The sequence below is a fragment of the Protopterus annectens genome, chromosome 8.part0 (assembly GCF_019279795.1).
Source record: "Protopterus annectens isolate FY-2018-M chromosome 8.part0, PAN1.0, whole genome shotgun sequence".
Lineage (NCBI taxonomy): Eukaryota > Metazoa > Chordata > Ceratodontiformes > Protopteridae > Protopterus > Protopterus annectens.
Genome location: NC_056741.1, coordinates 41,930,281 through 41,952,436, shown reverse-complemented (window position 1 = coordinate 41,952,436; position 22,156 = coordinate 41,930,281). Strand labels below are relative to the sequence as shown.

At 42.2% G+C, this 22,156-nt stretch overlaps 1 protein-coding gene across 1 annotated transcript in view; it reads right to left on the bottom strand.

Moving 5' to 3' along the window:
* ZNF384 (zinc finger protein 384) overlaps positions 1 to 22,156 on the bottom strand; it is a 1,170,835-nt gene that overhangs the window by 687,970 nt on the left and 460,709 nt on the right. The window contains exon 3 of the mRNA XM_044079105.1: positions 11,325 to 11,549. Within this exon, the coding sequence (XP_043935040.1) occupies positions 11,325 to 11,549 (225 nt within the window). The remainder of the gene's footprint in view (positions 1 to 11,324; positions 11,550 to 22,156) is intronic.

Sequence of the window (22,156 nt, the reverse complement as noted above, 5' to 3'; positions counted from 1 at the left end):
TTAGTGGAAGTAGCTGCTACAGCTTTGGGACCCTGGGAGATAGTCTCTGGATCTGCAAAAGGAGCCTTATATAAATGGTGATGAGTGTCCGGGACCTGTAGAACCTATCGGGCTTAGCAGGAGCCGGAGGCAATGAATCAGGAGCAGTGCAAGCATCATTAAATGCATCATCAACAACAGAAAGCACTGGAGGTATAGCTAAAGGCCTATGCTGTGGCAGATGTAGAAAGGTCCTAAGCCTTTTTCTGGAGTCTGAGAAATCTTGGCCCTGCCACTGAAATTGTTCCCTCATAGCATGCAAGGTTTCCCCAAAGGAAAATTCCTCAGGAGGAGAGGCTGAAGGGATGGACTCCTCAGCATCAGAGTCTTCGTAAGGAGAATAAGCAGCCTCAGGAGGGTCTGCATGTTCTGAGTCATCAGAGGAATCATCTGTGTATACTGGCTCAGGGGGCTCTGCTCTAGGCTTCTTTTCTGGAGGAGGGAGAGAGGCCCTGTCTGGATGAGGCTAGGCTCCACGAATTAAAGAGATGAGATCCTCAGCCAAAGTAAGCATATGGGAGCTGGTGCTGGGCCTGTGAGAGGGGGGCTTGGCAGGCACTGTTTTTGATGCTTTGGCTGCTTTAGCCCTGGCAAAGGCCTTAATAGACATTTCTGCAGGAGGCCTAGCAGCTCCACGTGCAGGGGTAGAAATATCCAGGGGAATGGTATCTGATAAATCCTGTGAAACCGCAACAGAAGGTTGGATTTCAGAAGCCGTTTCTACCAGGTTAGAAGAGGCCTCGGTAGAAGGCATGATTTCGGTTGAAGAAAGAACCGCTTGCTCGGTTTCGGCCGAAACCGAGACACTCATGGTTTGCTTAACCGCGGTTTCGGCCGAAACCGCGGACCGCGAGTGTCGGTCCTTTTCTTTGCGTTTTTTGGTATTTTGCGTAGTCGGAGGATCCAACGGCATAATATATGCAAAATGGGAGCCGAAAATCTGTTCAGCAAACTCCGACCGACGTCTAAGCGTCCGTCGGTTAAAAGAAGCACAGGCTAGACAAGCTGCTACGTCGTGGTCTGGGCCTAAACAATGTATGCAATAGGAGTGGAAATCTTTATGAGGTATTTGTTTCCCACAAGATAAACAGTTATTCACTTTCTCTGACATCGGCTGAGGCAAGAAAGAGTCCCTAACGGGGTACTTAGCTTTTTAGAAGTCTTCGAAGTAATATTCGGTAGTAGTAATCTCTGGATCTGACCGACCGGCACTTGCGAACAGCTTCTGCTTCGGGCGCCACGCGGCAAGAAAGACTGAGGAAAATGGCGTCGGCTGATGCCTTTATACCCGAACTGCCGCAATGACGTCGGGTGAAGTGCAACATCAGCCGAAGCCAGACCCAGACTTTGGAATCCGGCCGACCGAAGGGCTGCCTGACGACAGGACAACCCATTTGTAAAGACTGCAGCTGCATCCTTGAAGGACATCAGGCCTGTGGAAAAAACGTCGGCCAAACTGCTGACAAACCAGCGACAACTGTTTAACAATACCCAAGATTAACTACTATCTAAATAAAATTATTCTAACTATATTCCATTGGAGAAAAACAAGCTATATATATAAAAATACAGAAGAAAAAGTTTAACTTAGCCACGGCCAAGAAGAGCACTTCTGAACTCGTAAAGCAGCAAATGAGAACCGAGGATTGATATCACTGCATGATGGGATACCTACCTTGCCAGGAGCCAACTTAGAGACTTTGAGCTTCTGTAATAGGTGGAGTCAGAGCCGAGGATTGGCTCTGAACTCACATGTAAGAATGAAGGCGAGATAGGAAAACATAACTAGTTCTGAACAGGTGCTGTTTCTTTTACTGGCACCAACTAGAAAACCATTTCCATTTACTAGTACATGACTTGTAATAGCAAGTTTTCTTGCCTCCTTTACTACCTGATGCACATCATCACAAAAAGGTGCCTAAAAGGTATTAAGATTCTATCATCTGGGCAGCCAGGTGGTAGATGTTTGAGGTCGGGATGCATTAAATACCCGTGGTCTTGTGCAAGTAGGTCAAATCTGTGAGCAAGCTTGTGGTAAGTGCAATTTCCAAAAAAGGGAGAACTACTGCTGCCCAAGCCAGAAGGCACTTATCACAATGATATATTGGGGGGGGGGTCTTTCTGATTATTCAGAATGATTCTGGATATTGCTAGAAAAGGTGGAAAATCATACAGGAACATTCCTATCCATGGAAAAGAAAAGCCAGTTATCTTCCAGGACTTTGCATGAAGTCCTGGAGCAGAATGTTACTGATTTTTGTGAACTGAGGCAAAAAGGTCCATTTCAGGTGTTCCCCACAGCTGGATCAATTCCTGAAGACCCTCGATACAGCCTCCATTTGTGAGAGCTTGTGCTGGTGCTGCTCACTTTGTCTGCCACAAAATTCTGCTCTGACAGTATATAAGATGTCTGTAGACTGACAGTGTACTGAAATCCCAGGCAACCATGACTAATCACTATGGTGATGTCTGCAAACACTTGTAAAGGTTCCAGAAACCATAGATAACTGAGACAGGTGACAGCATGTACAAGTGCCAACGTCGCTTTTATGTTTGTGCATTGTGGTCTGTCTTGTCTTTTCCAAAGACCCTGCACTTCTATACCCACAGATACTGTTCCCCAAATAAAGTCTGAGGTATCTGTTGTGACGGACTATGCTAGAGCTGAGATTGAAAATCTCAAACAAAAAAATCTCCTTCTTCATAAACCACAAAACTGGCATCTGAAATGTCAGGGGGGGTCTAGGACCAAATAGATTTCAGGTACCACTTTATTTTTCTCATGGAGAGTCTTATAAGGAATATCATAAGAAGTACAAATGACAAGATACCAAGAATCCTGAGGAATTCCTTTGCTGAAAGCATAGACTGAGTGGAAAAACTCAGGAACAAATCTATATACAGATCTACTTTTTTCCTGTGGAAGAAGAGCTTTTTGAACTGAGGTGTCCAGTAGACACCACGGAAAAAAAATCCCTTGGAAAGAAATCAACTCCTGGAATCCCAGTTTGTGTAGGAGATTCTTTGCCCAGGTGAGAAATTCCTGACACTTTGAAGAAGACTTTGCAATGATAAGCAAATCATTCAAATAAGGAAAATGGGAAAACAGTCTGCAGAAAGAGATATAAATTTGTGAATTCCTTTAGAGCAGTGGATAGACCAAAGGAATACAAAGAACAGAGATGATCCAGATGCATAAAACCTTGAAACATCTGAAACCTATAGGAATGTGATACTGTGCATTTTTTAAATCTAACATTATTAGGAAAACTCAAATGGAGAACAAGGGGTAATAAATTGTGAAGTGACAACATTTTGAACTTGGGCATCATCACAAACAGGTTAAAAAAAGAAAGATCTAGAACACGTCTTCAAGAAACTTCTTTCTTTGGCAACAAAAACATTCCTAATAAAACCCTTCTCCTAATGAGAAGGAAAGATAGGTTAGGTTCTTTAGCTCCTTGGAAGAGCATATGCTTAATGCCAGGAGGGAAAAAGTTTGTTCTGGTGGGTGAGGTGGAATTCCTCATAAAGGAGGGAGAGACTCCCACTGCATCTGTAACCTTGATGGATTACTCCCGAATCCCATATGTTAACAAATATAGAAATGGAGGTTCAGACTTTCTGGAAGGATTAAAGGGACTACCAGGGTGGGGGAGTCCTTCATACAATCATTCAGACTTTGTTATGGAAGATTCCTGCTTTACTTCTGGAACCTCCAAGGCTATTACTTTTTAAAAGTTTGCTTACCAGCATCTTGTTGAGTCTGCTTATTTTGCTTTTTAAAGAAAGTTGTAGATAGACAACTAAATCCCTTGGCAAACTTTGAGGAAGAGAACTGAAAAATCGGAGAGATCCCTTGAATTAGTTTACTTCTCTCATCACACTTTTAAGGACATCTGCAGCAGAAGGTCAAAAAACTAAGTCTCTGTCCAAGGAGAATTCAACATTTAATTTTCTACATTTGCTAAGAGATTTTGAGAACCAAGCAAACCTCCTCATAATAGTTCCAGTGGCAGCAACCCAGGAAGTGGTATCACAAAAACATGCACATTCCAAACAATGGGAAGCCACTTGAAACAGCGAAAAAAAGAAAATCGCACAAAGCAGACTTCTCAGCAGAACAGGAAACCGATGTCAAACTATTCCTCATATTCTCAAAAAATCCAATTATTCACAAACAAATGTGCTTGACAGCTGGGAATTCTAAAAACAAGTGTTGCAAAAGGAGGAGGAATGGGATTAGTATTAACAAAATGTTTAGCAACAGAAAGATTTACTAAAGCAACAGCTGCTGGATCACATCTGAAATGAAAGTATAAAAACTTAAAAAGACTGAAGGACTTTACACAATATGCCTGCCTTCCTGGGGGCACAGAGCCTTTTTTTTTTAACCAGAAACGGGCATAACAGAAGGGTCAAGAGCCTGAACTAAACCCTGAGCTAAGCTCAATAAATAACTCCTGTCCGGAGTAACTTGAGATATGAGAAGAAATATGTCTTGTTTCTTTTTGACAGGAATTTTTGAATTTTCCCAACTTTTGTCAGGAAAAATCTCCCTAGGGATGACCATAGCTTTCTGGCTAGGCAGAGTGGTATTTTCTGCAACTTCTCCCAGGACAGACAAGACTGGCTCTCCAACAGCTGCAAAAAACATGTCTAACCCCGGTCTATGGTAACTGTAAGGAATACATCAGCAAGAGCCTAGAAAAAAGATGGACTGGTCAGAGGAAACAGTTTTGGCCACAGCAGATTCACCCACCTGTCTCTGAGGCAATTTAGCAGCCTGCTGTGGTGGAAAAGGCTATTTAACAATTTTCTCCTCTTCATGGCCGGAGCATGGATAAGCCGAAAAAGATGTTCAGTATCCAGTGAAGCCTGGCAACAGCTGTCAGTAAACTAGGTAAGCTGCAAAAAAGTAACTTTCCCATGTAAAAACATAGTAAAAAAGCACTTAAAACACTTACCCCCCCCCCCAAAAGTAAAATAACACAACTTGTACCAAAAGTAAAAAAAAAAAGGTGACACTCCGGTTTAAAAGTCATGTAAGAGTCATTATTAAAACATTGTGCCTTTTTAAGGCAAGGCTCAAAAGTCAAACCCACCTCCATAGACAGCACAAGGTACAAGAAACTAAGGGTAATGTTGCTAAACGCCAGAAGTCTTAACCTCAAGATGCATGCACTCGAAGCTCTCCTCAGTATGGAGAACATCGATATCTGTGCAGTGACAGAAACCTGGTTCAAGGCTCCAGAGAGCACCCCAACACTACCAGGTTATACCTCATATCATGCTTTTCGGCCCCAAAACCCAGACCGAACCACAAAAGGAGGGGGAGTTTCCATATTTATCAAGGATATCCACACCTCCAGGTTAGTGGCATTGCATGAAGTATCGGAGACCATCCATGTGCAACTAACAGTGGGCAAAACTGCTTTTCAGTTTATAGCATCCTACAGACCACCCTCTCAAAGTCAGGAATCCCACTCGGCTTTCCTGAAAACATTTGAGAACATGAAGATCTCTCCGAACACCATTATACTGGGTGACTTCAACTACCCAAACATAGACTGGGAGCACTACTCAAGCCCCAGCACCTTAGCCCAAAGGTTCCTGGAAATTATAAACTCAAATGCTATGGAACAACTAGTCACCACTCCCACAAGAGGGGATAACATACTAGACCTGATCATTACCAACATGGGGACTCTATGCTCCATACCAGAAGTATATCCTTCATTTGTAAGATCAGACCATAAATTAATTTCACTGGATATCCACATCCCTACCCCACCCCCAGCCCAGAAAACCACAGTGAAAAACTTCTCAAAAGCGAACTTCTCACTTCTCAAAACCGAAGTGAAATCTTTCAAGGCCCCAGGGCCAGTGGAAACTACGGCCCAAACTGCAGAATCCTATATAAACGCATTCTACGGACATCTCCAGGAATGCATGGATCAAGCTATCCCAAACAAAACCAAGACCCAATCATCCAAAGGCAGGCGTCCAGTCTGGTGGACCCCAGCCATAAATAGACTGTACAACAGAAGGAGGAAGATACTACATGATAGAGCAAAATCCCTAATAGGGAAGGCATCTCTGATCAGTACTAGCAAAAAATTACGATCCCTCATAAAATCCTCTAAGGCCAGCTTTGAGAGAAAAATTGCACAGGACACTAAAGACAATCATAAGGCTTTTTTCAGTTATGTTAGGAACCTGGGATGCAACTCCCAGACTTGTTCTGAGTTGATTCTAAACAACAAAAAATACACTGAACCCACAGACATCGCCAATATCCTGGCAGACAGGTTCAGTGCAAACTTCTCCACCCCCTCCCCCCCAAAAGAGCAAGTGTCTATCCCGGCAGGGGGCTGCCTCCTAAACATCTCTGATGCTCAGGTGAAGGCTGCCCTCTTCAAAGCAAAAAACACTGCTTCCATGGGACCAGATGGCATCCCGGGTTGCATCCTACATGAACTCCAAGAACTAATCCCTCAAATAAAATAGCTGTACAGTCTCAGCCTCACTACAGGATATGTGCCCACAGAATGGCGTACAGCAAAAGTGGTCCCACTCCACAAAGGTGGAGCCTCCACGGACCCTGGAAACTATCGCCCCATAAGCCTGACTAGCTTAGTCTGCAAGGCTATGGAGAGGATCATCATGGAGCTCATAAACAAAGACATCGGGGACCTACATACACTAGATCATACCCAATTCGGCTTCGTCAAGGGCAGATCCTGCCTTTTGAACCTGGTTGACGTCTTTGAAACAGTCACCAAAGCCATAGATGAAGGGAAGATAGTCCACACAGCCTATCTAGACCTAGCAAAGGCATCTGACACAATACCCCAAGCGGGCATCATAGATAAGCTATCCAGCTTAAATATAAACCCCTATGTCACAAGATGGGTCACAAACTGGCTCAAAGACAGAACCCACAGAGTGAGAGTTGCTGGAGCCATGTCAGACTCGAAACCAGTCACAAGTGGTGTCCCACGAGGTTCTGTCCTGGGACCGCTCTTGTTCGGTATATACTTTTCCAAGGTACAGGCCAACGTGGGAGGACTATGGCTCACCAAGTTTGCAGATGACTGCAAACTGGGCACCATAATCGACTCTCCAGCTGACACAAACATCCTTCAAAAAGGTCTCACAGAGACGGATAACTGGTGCCAGAGCCATGGTCTAAAGCTAAATGCCAAAAAGTGTATAGTCATACCCTTTGGCAAAAACAATGTGCCCACAAACTACCTCATAGGCGGTAAACCATTAAGTACAGATAAAGTAATTAGGGATCTGGGGACCCAAGTTGATAGCAATCTCTCCTTTGACAACCACATTGCCAAAGTGGTTAGAAAGACCTTCTACATGGCCCACCTCATCATGAAAGGATTCTCATCTAGATCAAGAGAGGTAATCGTGCCCCTTTATTCATCCCTCATCAGGCCCATCACAGAATACAATGCCCCTTTTGGGATGTACCTTACCCGACACCTGCAGCAATTAGAAAGACCCCAAAAGTACCTCACCAAGAGGCTCAAGTGACTCAAACAGATGCCATATGCTGCTCAGTTAAAAAAACTCCAGCTCTACTCAGTTGCATACTGCCTACTTCGAGGCGATCTATGCCTGACATATAAAGTTATGTCCAATCCAGAATTAATGGACATGCTCCACCTCAGTAAATCTAAATCCCTTAGAGCCACACGCTCGAGGGACTTGAACCTCAGCACAGAAATAAATAGGACTTGCTGGAGGGACAGATTCATAACCCAGAGGCTCCCTTCGCTCTGGAATAGAATTTCAATTCATGTTAGGCAGAGCACCTCATTGAATCTCTTCAAGAAGAATCTTGATGAGTGGATGGAGGATCGTAGGTTTGTTCCGGGGATTACTTCTGTGTCACTATTAGACAGAGGCACAGTAAACTAAACCGTAAAAAGGGCACAGTATACTCAAATCAAGGGGTGGCGTAAGCCAAATAAAATCGGGCTAGGCTTATAATTGCCCCAGGGCAGATAGCCCAGTATGAACCTATGAACCTATCTTCTAATAACTTAAATAATCAGGTTTTACAGAAAAACTAAGACTTGTGTCATAAAAACTAAAGTGGAAGGTTTTTACCCCAAAGGGAACCATCTGCTTGGCACTGGAACAGCATTAGCAGAGTGTTGATCCTCGAAAGTCCACAAGAGGAGGCCTCTTCAGCAGCAGGAAAGCTCTGAAAGTGTTGGAGCCCAATACAACTTTTCAGTCTGCTCAGCTTGAGCAGATTAATAGTTTAGGTGCATGGAGGGTGCCAGATATAACCTATACAGCTACTACAGCAGTGATCAAATGATAAGCATCCCTTATTGCTTAAGCTCTCTATAAAACCATTATGACAGGAGATCACGCCTGAAGGTGAACTACTGGTAACTTTTGGTAGTGGTTCTATCAAGAAACAAACGGGATTAACAAAAAAAGTTCTAGTATAAGAAATTACGGGAATCCAGGACCCTATAAAAATAATCAGACTTCTTAGGAGAAGGGTGCAGGAAGTCTGGCTCTACTGATGGACTGATAAATGTGCCTTTCTGCACTACAGAACAGGAACAGCAGCATTAAGCTTAAGCCCATGAAAATCCTGTACCTCAACTAAGCCTGTGAGTACTTTCCTACATTTCAGTGGAGGACTTTCTTCCCTCTGGGAAAGGCATTTCCAAAATTCAGATCCTCTAGTGAAGACGACAGGGTAGTCTTAGGTTCATAGGTTCATAGGTTGGTACTAGGCTATCAGCCCTAGGGCCTATACAAGCCTAGCCATAACAATTCCCTGGCTATTTCTTCCCACATTATTTACTTTCCTGGACCCCTGTCTAGCAGGGCGACTGACGTGATCCCTGGGGTGAATTTCCTTTCTCCCATCCAAACATCAAGGTTCCTCTTGAAGAGGTCCAAAGAGGCACTCTGCTTGACATGTATGGGCAATCTATTCCAGAGTCTGGGGAGTCTCTGGGTCAGGAACCTATCCCTCCAGCATGTTTTGTTTATTGTGATGACAAGGTTTAGATCCCTGGAGCGTGTAGCTCTGAGGGATTGGGATTTCTTTAAGTGTAGCATGTCCAACAGCTCTGGGTTTGACATGGCCTTGTATGTTAAGCAGAGATCGCCTCTGAGTAGACGATATGCGACAGAGTATAGCTGGAGTTTTTAAGCGGTCAGCGAGGGCATCTGCTTTAGGCCTGTGATTTTTAGTGAGGTATTTCTGAGGCCTTTCCAGTTGTTGCAGATGTCTTGAGAGGTACATACCAAATGGGGTGTTGTATTCTATAATGGGTCTAATGAGGGATGAGTACAGTGGGACAATGACCTCCTTTTTTCTGGATGAAAAGCCCTTCGTGATGAGGTGTGCCACATAGAAGGATTTCCTGACTGTTGTGGTGATGTGGTTATCGAAGGTGAGACCACTGTCCACCTGTGCCCCTAAGTCTCTTATCACACTTTCTGTGTTTAGTGTACTGCCACCTATATGGTAATTCATGGATACATGTTTTTTCCCAAAGGGGATAACAATACATTTCTTGGCATTGAGCTTGAGCCCATGGCTCTGGCACCAAGCATCTGTTTCTGTAAGGCCCTTTTGTAGAGTATCCACATCATTTGGGGATTCAATAATGGCTCCCAGTTTGCAGTCATCTGCAAACTTTGTTAGCCAGAGTCCCTTAGTGTTGACCTGTACTTCAGAGAAGTAGATGCCAAACAAGAGCGGCACAGTATCTGTCCCACATAAACCAATTCATTTACCTCACAATTTGGGGTATTGGCATCCTCCATCAGGGTAGCTTCTACACTCCTCTTAACACAACTCCCTGGTACCTCTGTAATTTCCAGTGCTGAATGTTTGGATTTCAAAAAAATCATGAAATCCTGAACCAAACAGAAAAGGTCTTTGGATGAAGCCTGGGTTGTGGGTCAAGTTTGATCATCTGCTTCACCTTGTCAGAGGCAAGCTATGGGTGCTGGCTTGTGCTCTGGCATTTTAGGCCTCAACTATATTGGGTCAATTGCCATAGAGGCTCAGTTTGCAAATGCGTACCCAGTATCTCAGTTCAATCTCCAGAAATCTCTTCTCAAGCAAACCATAAAGGAATACCACCATCCTCTTCACTGATGACTATGCAGGCGTGAGCCGTTAAGGGTCCTCAGACAGAACTCTAAGCTGACTGACAGCACAGCTGTTTTGGTCTGGGAGGACATGCATAAAACTGATTGAGTGGCAGCCTCCAAAGGGTTTGGACAAAGACCATGGACTAAGCCAACTTCAAAGACAGCGAATGCAAAAGTCTCTCACCACTATTGGTGTTGCCAGACCTACACAAAACCATGGACTTGAAAAAGCTGTCATCAGTTTCCCTTATCTTCTCCCTAGAGTGTATTTTTCTGCGTCTCAGAGGCATTTCACACTATGAGCCCTAACAGTTAATATGGCTATAAAAATAATATAAACATGAAAAACAGCTAAACACTGGCTAATACCTCCAATGCAATGTATCCTAGAATGATGATGTTAATGTAACATTGTTCCTTGCACCTTGTCTTTTCACACTGCGGCTCATCAGTAACTGGTAAGTCATTTAGTTAACTATCTTAAAAAATGGCATGTCACCAGAAAGAGATATGGGTGTTAAATGGAAAAAGATAAAAAAGTTTTAACGGTGTGAATGAGTTAAAAGGGAAAGACCTTGATGTACCGCATTGTTTCATACATCCAAACGCTAATCAAGCAGCCGGTTCAGTAAAACGTACTCATGCAGTAATGTTCACTACCAGTGTAGAAGACTAACTAAAGGTCAGAATCGGGTACATCTAGATGTAATTCTCCTTGTCTGGTGGGGAGGAGGCAGCTATGCTGCCATGAATGGCATCTCAGAAGACAAGATACCTCATATTCACACATTCCTGCCAGGACAGCCTGGACTCCCTTACTGACCAATGCACACTAAAAGTGGTAACAGTTGGTAAGGACTGAAAATTCCTCTTTAGAAGAGAAACAACTAATAAAATACAAATTTCTGCTGTCTGCTTACAGCAGCTACTGTGATTATGAAAGTAAGAGAAAGGGAGGATAAAGTGAAACCTTAACAAATGTTCCTGCTAGTACTTAACTCTCAAAGGGAAGAAAGCCCACGTAAAGGTACAAATCAACAGTAGGATACCCTCATATACTAACTCAAAAAATCAGACAAACTAGAGAAGCCTGTAAAAAAGTCTTCCAACAGGTGATAAGCAGGCCTTACCGTGTGTGCTGCTGGAGATGGGAGAGCTGGCGAAAGGACTTCTGGCAGTAGCTGCAGGTGTAAGGCTTGGCACCTGAGTGGATGCGTATGTGCTGTGCCAGGTAGGAGCTGTTAGCAAAGGTCTTCGAACAGTGTGGGCACTTGTGGGGTTTTGTTTCTGTGTGCGACTTGGAGTGAATCTGCATGTCTGACTTGGAGAAGAAAGTCAAGGAACACATCCGACATCTGCAACAAGGAAAAAAAAGCAGCATTTTTAGACATCGCAATTTGGACAACACAAAGGTTATTTCAGATTTTTCTGACAAATACTTTGGTTTTTTTTCCCCTTCTGTAGCTGCTTTTTGTCAAAACCTGACAAATTTCAGATAAGTATTTTAAAAGTTGCTGCTCGGAATCATGATGCTCACAGGTAATTCCTATTTGAGAAGAACAGACTGCTAACATTTTTTAATATTCAATATATTCACAAAAGATAAAAAATACTGACAAGGGGAAAAATAGATTTCTAGTAATTACAAAATATAATCAGTAATAGTCCTACGGGATCAATAAACTACTGAAAAGGGCACTGTACACTCTGCCATGTGACTTTAGGCTAGTGCGCTCTTCTGTCAGTACTGTTTATCGTCTCTACATACCTATGAGAATAGGCATCATTAACATAATTTCTGCTCAAACATGTAACCTTGTCTGGTAGTTTAGCTCAGGCAGTTAATGGTACAAAAACTGCTGATGATCTTTATGCAGCAATCCCAGGTTTGAGGTCCTCGACATTTACCTGCCAAATGTGCAACTCTGAGTAAGTCACTTAACAGGGCAGCGTATCTGAGTCACCTATGAAAAAGGACACTTGTACCCAATGGTTTTATCCAGTTAAGAATATACTGCCGAGTAAGGGCAAAACTAAAAAAAATTAAATCACCCAATTTGTCTAATAAAATTCTTCTTTATTTTACACAAAAAATCTAAAAATGTAAACTTGATTACAGACAGCAACCTTCCAGTCATCAGCCCAGATTAATTACAAATAACAGCATCTCAGTGTATGGAGAACAATGCTTTACAGAGTTTGTAGCAGAACCTATCGGGCTTAGCAGGGGCTGGAGGCAAAGTATCAGGAGCAGTGCAGGCATCATTAAATGCATCATCTACAACAGGAAGAACTGGAGGTATAGCTAAAGGCCTATGTTGTGGTAAATGCAAAAAAGTCCTAAGCCTTTTCCTTGAATCTGAGAAATCTTGCCCCTGCCATTGAAATTGCTCCCTCATGGCATGTAAGGTTTCCCCAAAGGAAAATTCCTCTGGTGGAGAGGCAGAAGGAATCGATTCCTCAGCATCGGAGTCTTCATAAGGAGAAAAAGGAGCCTCTGGATGGTCTGTATTTTCTGAATCATCAGAAGAATCATCTGATGACACTGGCTCAGGGGGCACTGCTCTAGGTCTCTTTCCTGGAGGTGGTTGAGAGGCCCTGTCTGGATGAGGTTGGGATCCCCTTATTAAAGAGATGAAATCCTCTGCCAGAGTAAGCATTTGGGAACTGGAGCTGGGCCTGTGAGAGGGGGGCTTAACAGGCACAGACTTAGAAGTTTTGGCTGCTTTAGCCCTGGCAAAGGCCTTTATGGACATGGCTGCAGGCGGCCTAGCAGCACCACGTGCAGGGGTTGAAACATCCAAAGGGATGGTGTCCGATAATTCTTGTGAAACCACAGTAGCAGGTTGAATTTCAGAGGCCGATTCAACCAGGTTAGAAGGGGCCTCGGTAGTAGTCATGGATTCGGCTGAAGTTAGAACCGTTTGCTCGGTTTCGGCCGAAACCGAGATACTCGCGGTTTGCTTAACCGCGGTTTCGGCCGAAACCGCGGACCGCGAGTGTCGGTCCTTTTCTTTGCGTTTCTTAACAACTTGTGAAGTCGGAGGATCCGACGGCATTATGTACGCGAAATCTGAGCCGAAAAACTGTTCAGCAAACTCTGACCGACGTCTAAGCGTCCTTCGGTTGAAAGAAGCACAGGCTAAACAAGCTGCTACGTCGTGGTCTGGGCCTAAACAAGGTAAGCAGTAAGAGTGGAAATCGTTATGAGGTATTTGTTTCCCACAAGTTAAACAGTTATTCACTTTTTCTGACATCGGCTGAGGCAAGAAAGAGTCCTCAACGGGGTACTTAGCTTTTTAGAAGTCTTCGAAGTAGTATTCGGTAGTAGTAATCTCTGGATCTGACCGACCGGCACTTGCGAACAGCTTCTGCTTCGGGCGCCACGCGGCAAGAAAGACTGGGGAAAATGGCGTCGGCTGATGCCTTTATACCCGAAGAACTGCAGCTATGACGTCGGGTGAAGTGCGACACCAGCCGAGGCCAGACCCAGACTTTGGAATCCGGCCGACCGAAGGGCTGCCTGACGACAGGACAACCCATTTGTAAGGACTGCAGATGCATCCTTGAAGGACATCTACAAAATGTATAGTCAGTCAGAGCGTAAACAGGTCTGAATAAGAACTAGTGCACACATACACACTGCCACACTCCCAACAACTAACCTGCTGAATAATGACCAGTGCCCACTAAATGTGCACCACTCACACACACCTGCTGAATAAGAACCAGTGTCCTCTAAATGTACACCACTCACACACACCTGCTGAATAAGGACCAGTACCTGCTAAATGCGTACCACTCACATATGCCAGCTCAATAAAGACCAGTACCCGTTAACTGCACACCACTCTGACATACCAGCTGAATAAGGACCAGTGCCTGCTAAATGCACACCGCTCATACATACCAGCTGAATAAAGACCAGTGCCTGCTAAATGCACACCACTCATACATACCAGCTGAATAAGGAAAAGTGCCCGGTAAATGCACACCACTCACACATACCAGCTGAATAAGGATGAGTGCCCGGTAAATGCACACCAGTCACACATACCAGCTGAATAAGGACCACTGTCTGCTAAATGCACACCACTCACACATACCTGATGAATAAAGACCACTGTCCACTAAATGCACATCACTCTACATACCAGCTGAATAAGGACCAGTACCCTTTAAATGCACACCTAGGCTAGACAGAGGGACCGAGCTAAGAAAGATGTGCAGCAGGTAAAGGTGATAAAGGGTAATGAGGGAAACATACTCACAAGCGAGGAGAGTGTGTTGAGGAGATGGAAAGAGTACTTTGAGGGGTTGATGAATGAAGAGAATGAGAGGGAGAGAAGGCTGGATGATGTAGGGATAGTAAATCATGAAGTACAATGGATTAGCAAGGAGGAAGTAAGGATAGCTATGAAGAGAATGAAGAATGGAAAGGCTGTTGGCCCAGATGACATACCTGTGGGAAGCATGGAGGTGTTTAGGTGAAATGGCAGTGGAGTTTTTAACCAGATCATTTAATGAAATCTTGGAAAGTGAGAGGATGCCTGAGGAATGGAGAAAAAGTGTTTTGGTACCGATTTTTAATAAAAAGGGAGATGTGCAGAGCTGTAGTAACTACAGAGGGATAAAAATGATCAGTCACAGCATGAAGTTATGGGAAAGTAGTGGAAGCAAGGTTAAGAAGGGACGTGATGATTAGTGATCAGCAGTATGGTTTCATGCCAGGAAAGAGCACTACAGATGCGATCTTTGCTCTGAGAGTGTTGATGGAGAAGTACTGAGAATGTCGGAAGGAGTTGCATTGTGTTTTTGTAGACTTAGAGAAAGCATATGACAGGGTGCCTAGAGAGGAGTTGTGGTATTGTATGAGGAAGTCAGGAGTGTCAGAAAAGTATGTAAGAGTGGTACAGGATATGTATGAGGGCAGTGTGACAACAGTGAGGTCTGCGGTGGGAGTGACAGATGCGTTTAAGGTGGAGGTGGGGTTACATCAAGGATCAGCTCTGAGCCCTTTCTTATTTGCAATGGTGATGGACAGGTTGACAGACGAGATCAAACAGGAGTCCCCGCGGACTATGATGTTTGCAGATGACATTGTGATCTGTAGTGAGAGTAGGGAACAGGTGGAGAAGACCCTGGAGAGATGGAGATATGCTCTAAAGAGAAGAGGAATGAAGGTCAGCAGGACTAAGACAGAATATATGTGTGTGAATGAGAGGGAGGATAGAGGAATGGTGAGGATGCAAGGAGTAGAGGTGGCGAAGGTGGATGAGTTTAAATACTTGGGGTCTATAGTTCAGAGTAACGGTGAATGTGGAAGAGAGGTGAAGAAGAGAGTACAGGCAGGATGGAGTGGGTGGAGAAGAGTGTCAGGAGTGATTTGTGACAGACGAGTACCTGTAAGAGTGAAAGGGAAGGTCTACAAGAGGGTAGTGAGACCAGCTATGTTATATGGGTTGGAGACAGTGGCATTGACAAAAAGGCAGGAGTATGAGCTGGATGTGGCAGAATTAAATATGTTAAAATTTGCACTGGGTGTGACGAAGGTGGACAGGATTAGGAATAAGTATATTAGAGGGTCAGCCCAGGTTGGAAGGTTTGGAGACAAAGCCAGAGAGGCACAATTACGTTGGTTTGGACATGTGCTGAGGTGGGATGCTGAGTATATTGGGAAAAAGATGCTAAGGATGAAGCTGCCAGGTAACAGGAAAAGAGGAAGGTCTAAGATAAGGTTTATGGATGTGGTGAGAGAGGACATGCAGGTGGTTGGTGTGACAGAGCATGATGCAGAGGACAGGAAGAAATGGAAACAGGTGATCTGCTGTGGCGACCCCTAACGGGAACAGCCGAAAGAAGATGATGATGATGACCCTCTAAATGCACACCACTCACACATACCAGCTGAATAAGGACCAGTACCTACTAAGTGCACACCACTCACACATATCAGCTGAATAAGGACGAATACCTACACTAAGTATACACCACCCACACATACCAGCTGAATAAGGACCAGTACCTACTAAGCGTACACCACTCATACATACCAGCTGAATAAGGACTACAGTACACTGCTGGCACAGGAACAATAATAAAGGAATCATAACACGACGAGACATTCACCTATAAGCACAGATGCCTGAAAGTTCTTGCCATATATTTTGAGGGGTCAACAATGCTCATCTCCTAAACTAATCAAGGTCACATACAATAACCCTGAGGTAAATTTATGTCTACCCAACCAGTTAACAAGACTAGTAGCCATGGTAACATTTTGTTTGACCTGTACTGGTAATTTATTCCACAGGCTGGTAATACTTTTAGTTAGGAAGTGACCTCTCCAGAGTGTTTTGTGTTTTTACTAGTATACCTAGGGATCCCTAGTGTGGTTATTTGCAGAGGCACTGGTTTTGTGAAGAAACAAGAAGCCAAACAGTACTGACGCTTTCATGACTTGATAAGCAAGACACAGCTCAATGTTGAATATAAGGAGAATTGTGCTATTTTTATCTGGATAGATGGAGGAGCTATTTTCATAGGAAATTACTAGGCTACTGGCCCTAAGGTCCTTGCAAGCCTAGCCAAGAATTTACCCCATGTTCCAACTAGTCAGCACCTATATCCCAAACAAGAGCCGCCCCAAGACGGATTACTGGGATACACCGCTTGTTACAGGTCTACTGCTTGGGGTGGCTACCCTATTTTGACTAGGTGGGGTCTATCAGTGAGGCAGTTTGTTACCCATATGGTAACATAAGGATTGATGCCTAGTTGAGAGAGTTTATTTATTATACCTGAGTGGGGAATAGTATCGAAGGCTTTGACCAGGTCAAGGTGGGCGGTGTGCAATCTTCTCATCCATAGCTTTGGTGACTGTCTCAAAGAATTCAACCTAATTTAATAGGCATGACCTCCCCTTGACAAAAAACAAACTGTGTGGGATCGAGTGTTTAGAGGCTGTTGAGGAGGTCCATGATAATCTGTTCCATGGCCTTGCAGATCAGGCTAGTTAGGCTGATGGGTCTATAATTTCCTAGATCGGTGAACACTCCACCTTTGTGCAAAGGGTTTTTTTCAAAATAGATTGTATATTTTATTTTTATATAAATATTGTTAGTTTTGGCAAAACTTATAAAGTCTCAGAGCAGGGGCCGAGTGAAGAGTAAAGGTTTCCAGGATCGATCAGAAACCCGCAATGCGAAGCGCCAATGGCACAATTAATGGAAGCGGGTAAATTGGTATAGAACATGTCATCCAGAATATTGACAGTTCATGAAAAGGAACTTTTGGGGAAGGGTTTATCTTTTATTCCCACCTAGGGGACAGAGGTAATTAACAATATTTCGGACATTAAGAAATTTACAAGAAATGTAGAACTGAAATTGTTGTTTGGTAAAGAATCTGCATGACAAATCTATTTTGAAAATACCTAGTACATATATTCCCCCAAATAATCCAGTTGTAGAAGTTTTTAATAGTTTATGTGAGCAAGAATTATATGAAAAATTATATGTGAATAAAAGTAAATGTAAGAGATATAATTTATCTAGAGAGGAAAATAAGGCATTACAACTGTTAAAGAATGATACATCCATAGCGATAAGAGCAGCTGACAAAGGAGGCCCTACTGTTATAATGGACAGACTATAGTATGACTCACAGATGTTGAGTTTATTGCAAAATGAAAAGGTTTATGAACGTGTTAATGCTGTTGATGTAGAAAATATCAAGTATGGACTTCAAATACATTTATATGATTGTTTATTAGAGCAACGAATTACGAAAGAACAATATAACTATTTTTTGGTAGAGAAGCCACTAATTCCTATAATACAAGGTTACTCCGAAAATCCACAAGGATCCAATACATCCCCCCTTAAGGCCCACTGTCTCAGGGAGGGGATGGATAACGGAACCCATATCTATTTATATAGAGAAAATGTTAAGGCCCATAGTTAATAAAAATGAAGCGATTCTAACAGACACTAAGCAATTCCTAACCGAGTTATTTAGACACACTGAAGTTTTGTCAAGGACCGGTGAAACACTGTTAATGGTTACATTGGATGTTAATTCCCTATTGGGTGTAGAGATGTTACGTGAATACCGAACGTTAGATGGAACATACACAGCTGGTAGAGTAGAACTTATATGCTTATTAATGGAACAAGTACTAGAGAATAATATAATGATATTTAGTCATAAAACCTATAGACAAAAAGAAGGTGTAGCCATGGACACTTCAAGTGCGAACAGTTACGCAAATATAGTAATGGCCAACTGGGAAAGGAAGTGGATAGTATTTGAGAAGTGGCAACAAATTACATTTTATAGACACTTTATAGATGACCTCTTCTTGTTATGACAGGGTGCAGAGTCAGAGCTAATGTGTTTCCATAAGAGTTTGAATGAGAGCACTAGCTTTTTAAGATTTGAGATGAGTTATTCAGAAAGTAACATCACCTTCCTTGATGTAATGGTGAACAGGTATCCATAAGGGAGTTTCTCATCCCAAGTATATAGAAAGGAGTGCTATAAGAACACATACATAGAGGAAGTATGCACCCCCAACATATTAGAATTTCAAGATTAACAGCTATAGAAACAATATTTGAAAATGAGATAGAAGATTTGAGTGGGAAATTCTTAAAAAGAAGTTATAATGATAATGAAATACAAGAAGTAATGACAGAAGTTAAGACTGAGGCCCACAAAGGGCAAACCCTATTTTTCACAAGGAGAGAGTCACATGGTGAAAAATATGGAAACATCCCACTCAGATAAAGTTAAAATAGTTACGGACTATATGTCTGATGTTAGGATTATGAAAGATATTGTGAGGAAACACTGGCCTGTACTTACAAGTGACCCGCATGTAAGAGAGTTAGTTGGAGAAGAACCAGTATTTTGCTACAGAAATAAGAAGTCACTAAAAAGACATCTTTTGTTATGCTAGTACAGAGAAGAAAGTAAAAGAACACGTAGGAACAATATCATGTGTTAAGTGTAACCAATGTAAATGGATAGATCACAGCAATAAATTTAAACACCCCAATACAGGAATAGAGTTTACATTTAAAGTTACGGCCACTTGTAATACTCAAAATACAGTATATTTAGCTATCTGTAATGTGTGTTCATCTTATTATACAGGTAAGACAAATAAGGAATTTAAAACAAGGATAAGAGAACATTTACTAAGCATCAGGAATCTAGACAAAACTAATGCTTTGGCTAAACGTGTTGAAAATGGCTTCCACACATAATTTTAGATTTATGGCCATTGAAGTGGTTAGTGAAAATGATAGAGGGGGAGATATAATTAACAAAACAGAAACTTCAGAAGTAAGGTGGACAGTTAGGTTAAGAGGCAACAGAGGTAAGGGACTAAATGACAGGATACCATTAATGCCTATACTAAAGAACAGGTCTTTACGTTAATGAGACCTACTATGAATAAGAATTATGTTAGCAGCAGCATAAACTATGTATGTTAAAATGAAAGTTATGAAGTTCAAAACAGAATGGTGCATATTTAGGATGAAAATTGAAGCATAATATTTGAAATAGTTAAAGGATTTTACTATTTTATATGTATTTTTTTTTACATTTTTATATATTACTGTATATGTGCTTTTTTATATTAGTAATGTTTGAACAGAAATAATGCAAGTGATTTATGTAGAGTTGAATATCTCTAAAATGAATGGGTAATTATTACTTAATTAGTATTACCAATTTGACTTGCCTTATAAATAGGTGGATAGTACTTTTATTGTAATGGTCTGATGAAGTGGGAGGTAGTCCCATGAAAGCGCTCACCTACTGCATTTTCGTAATAAAGTTGCGTTTTATCCTACAAGACTTGCTTGTGGAGAATATTTTTTATTAAAGAATTATTTGCTACAGCAAGTTTCTGCTTGGTATATGTTCCCAGGATTTGTGTGTGCATATGATCAAAGTATACTGTTGAACGGAAACATGAAAAGGAACCACCCATTTGTTAATGTGGAAGTGAAGAGAGTCAGTCTGAATCAGTAAAACAGACAAGCTGATGGAAAGAAATACAGAGAATTAATGGGGAGACAGTACAATTTTAAGTAGAAAGAGGTGTACTAATACCTTGTCAGAAAGCAAATTTCAAGAGCTGGGACTGGAAAATACTTAACCTGTCCTAGCCACCAGGTGACAACAAGTAAAAAATTGATGAAGTACAAAACTTAAAAAAAAATACAAGTTTCTGTTTTAAACTGTTGCTCTTAAAGAAATAACGTTTCTTAACATTTTAGGTCATGTGCTACTTAAGATGTTAGGAATGGGAAAGCTTCAAAGGAGGGAAAAAAAACGACTGCATGTTTACAGGAGTCAGCCTGGTAGAGAGACAGTGTGCAAAGCCAAAATAATAATAGCCTGCATGAGTACGTTGATTTACTTACACTGGGAAGCTTGCCAGGAATCTATAATTTACAAATAAAACTTTTATTCATTTTGTTTCAGCCTTGTTGACCGGGATAGTTCCACTAAGCCAGTGGCCTCTTCTCAACGGAGACCCTAGGTGATATTCATATAATGAATAGAGAAAATTTGGTCAAAGCATCGGAGGAACTTCCTACTCTTTTCAAGCAATAAGTGGGGTTGGTGGGCTGTCGCGGGTACTCCAAGACTTTCAAAGTGGTGGAAGGAGTAAACATAGCTGGAGAGAGAAGAACAGAGAGATAAGATTCTTGTTATGGAGCTGGACAGGGGAGGTCTGGATGCAGAGGTACTGGAATACTTAATGAAGGAAGGAGGCCAAGTTGGAGTGTTGTAATGGACTGAGTGCTACAGCAGCAGTTTGATGATGAAGCCGATAATGTGGTATCAAACGTAATGCAGAACCGGCTGACAGCACAAAAGCAAGTTCAGCAGAGTAGTACATATGAAATAATGAAGAAAATATTGTATGCAAGTGTTAGAAGGTCAAGGAAGAAGCATTATCCAATGGGAAACAAGGAGCAGAAGGGCAGCAGTTCAAAAAAATAAAACTAGTGATTAGACTCAGAAGAAAAACAGGGATTCTATTGACAGGAATGATATTATGGACAATATTGGAGTTGTCATTATAGTTTACTTAAAGACATAAGACTGCTGACACACCGACTTTTGTGAAGTAATTTTTGAGACATTTTCAGGTGCAGAAAGGCTTGAGTCAAATATAAGAAATGACAACCTGGAAGGGCTTCATTTTTCAGAATGTTGGTATGCAGTTAAAAAAATTGACTGCAATTAAGAAAATCAGAAGTGAAGGAACTTAAGGTTTTTTGACAACAGAAATGAATGGACAGAAGGTTGGCAAGTGTGGATTATATTGAATGTGCAACATGGAAAATTACAGCATACTTCAAAAATAATCGTGAATGGGAAAATAGCAACTGTTAGGTAGCGAGGCCAACTCAAGGCTTGTTTTTACGATGGAAAAGAAACACATTTAGTTCAGGAATGCACAAAAAGAAGATGTGAGCAAGCTGGAGATCAATGCCATACTGCTCAAACTAAGCAATTCTGTAGAGGCCATACTGCTCAAACTAAACAATCCTGTAGAGGCCATACTGCTCAAACTAAACAATCCTGTAGAGGCCATACTGCTCAAACTAAACAATCCTGCAGAGAGGGAATAAGTTTGGTCATTTCTGGTTCAAATGCCCGGTGCAAGAAAAAGGATACATCAAGAAACTGAAAGGGAAGAAAGACAATACGAATAAAACAGTTTCCCTTTAAAATGTCGCAACACACGTGTGTGACTCTTCATACACCCAACTCGTAATGTCGGAAACTTCACCGTCGAATCCTTAAAAGACCGAATCCGCTACCCAAAGAAAGTTGACACTCCGGGAATGTAGACTTTCTTCAAAACATCCGTAATTTCTGAAGTCCCCGCACACCCCCCTGCTAATTTTACACTAACTCCGAGATTGCA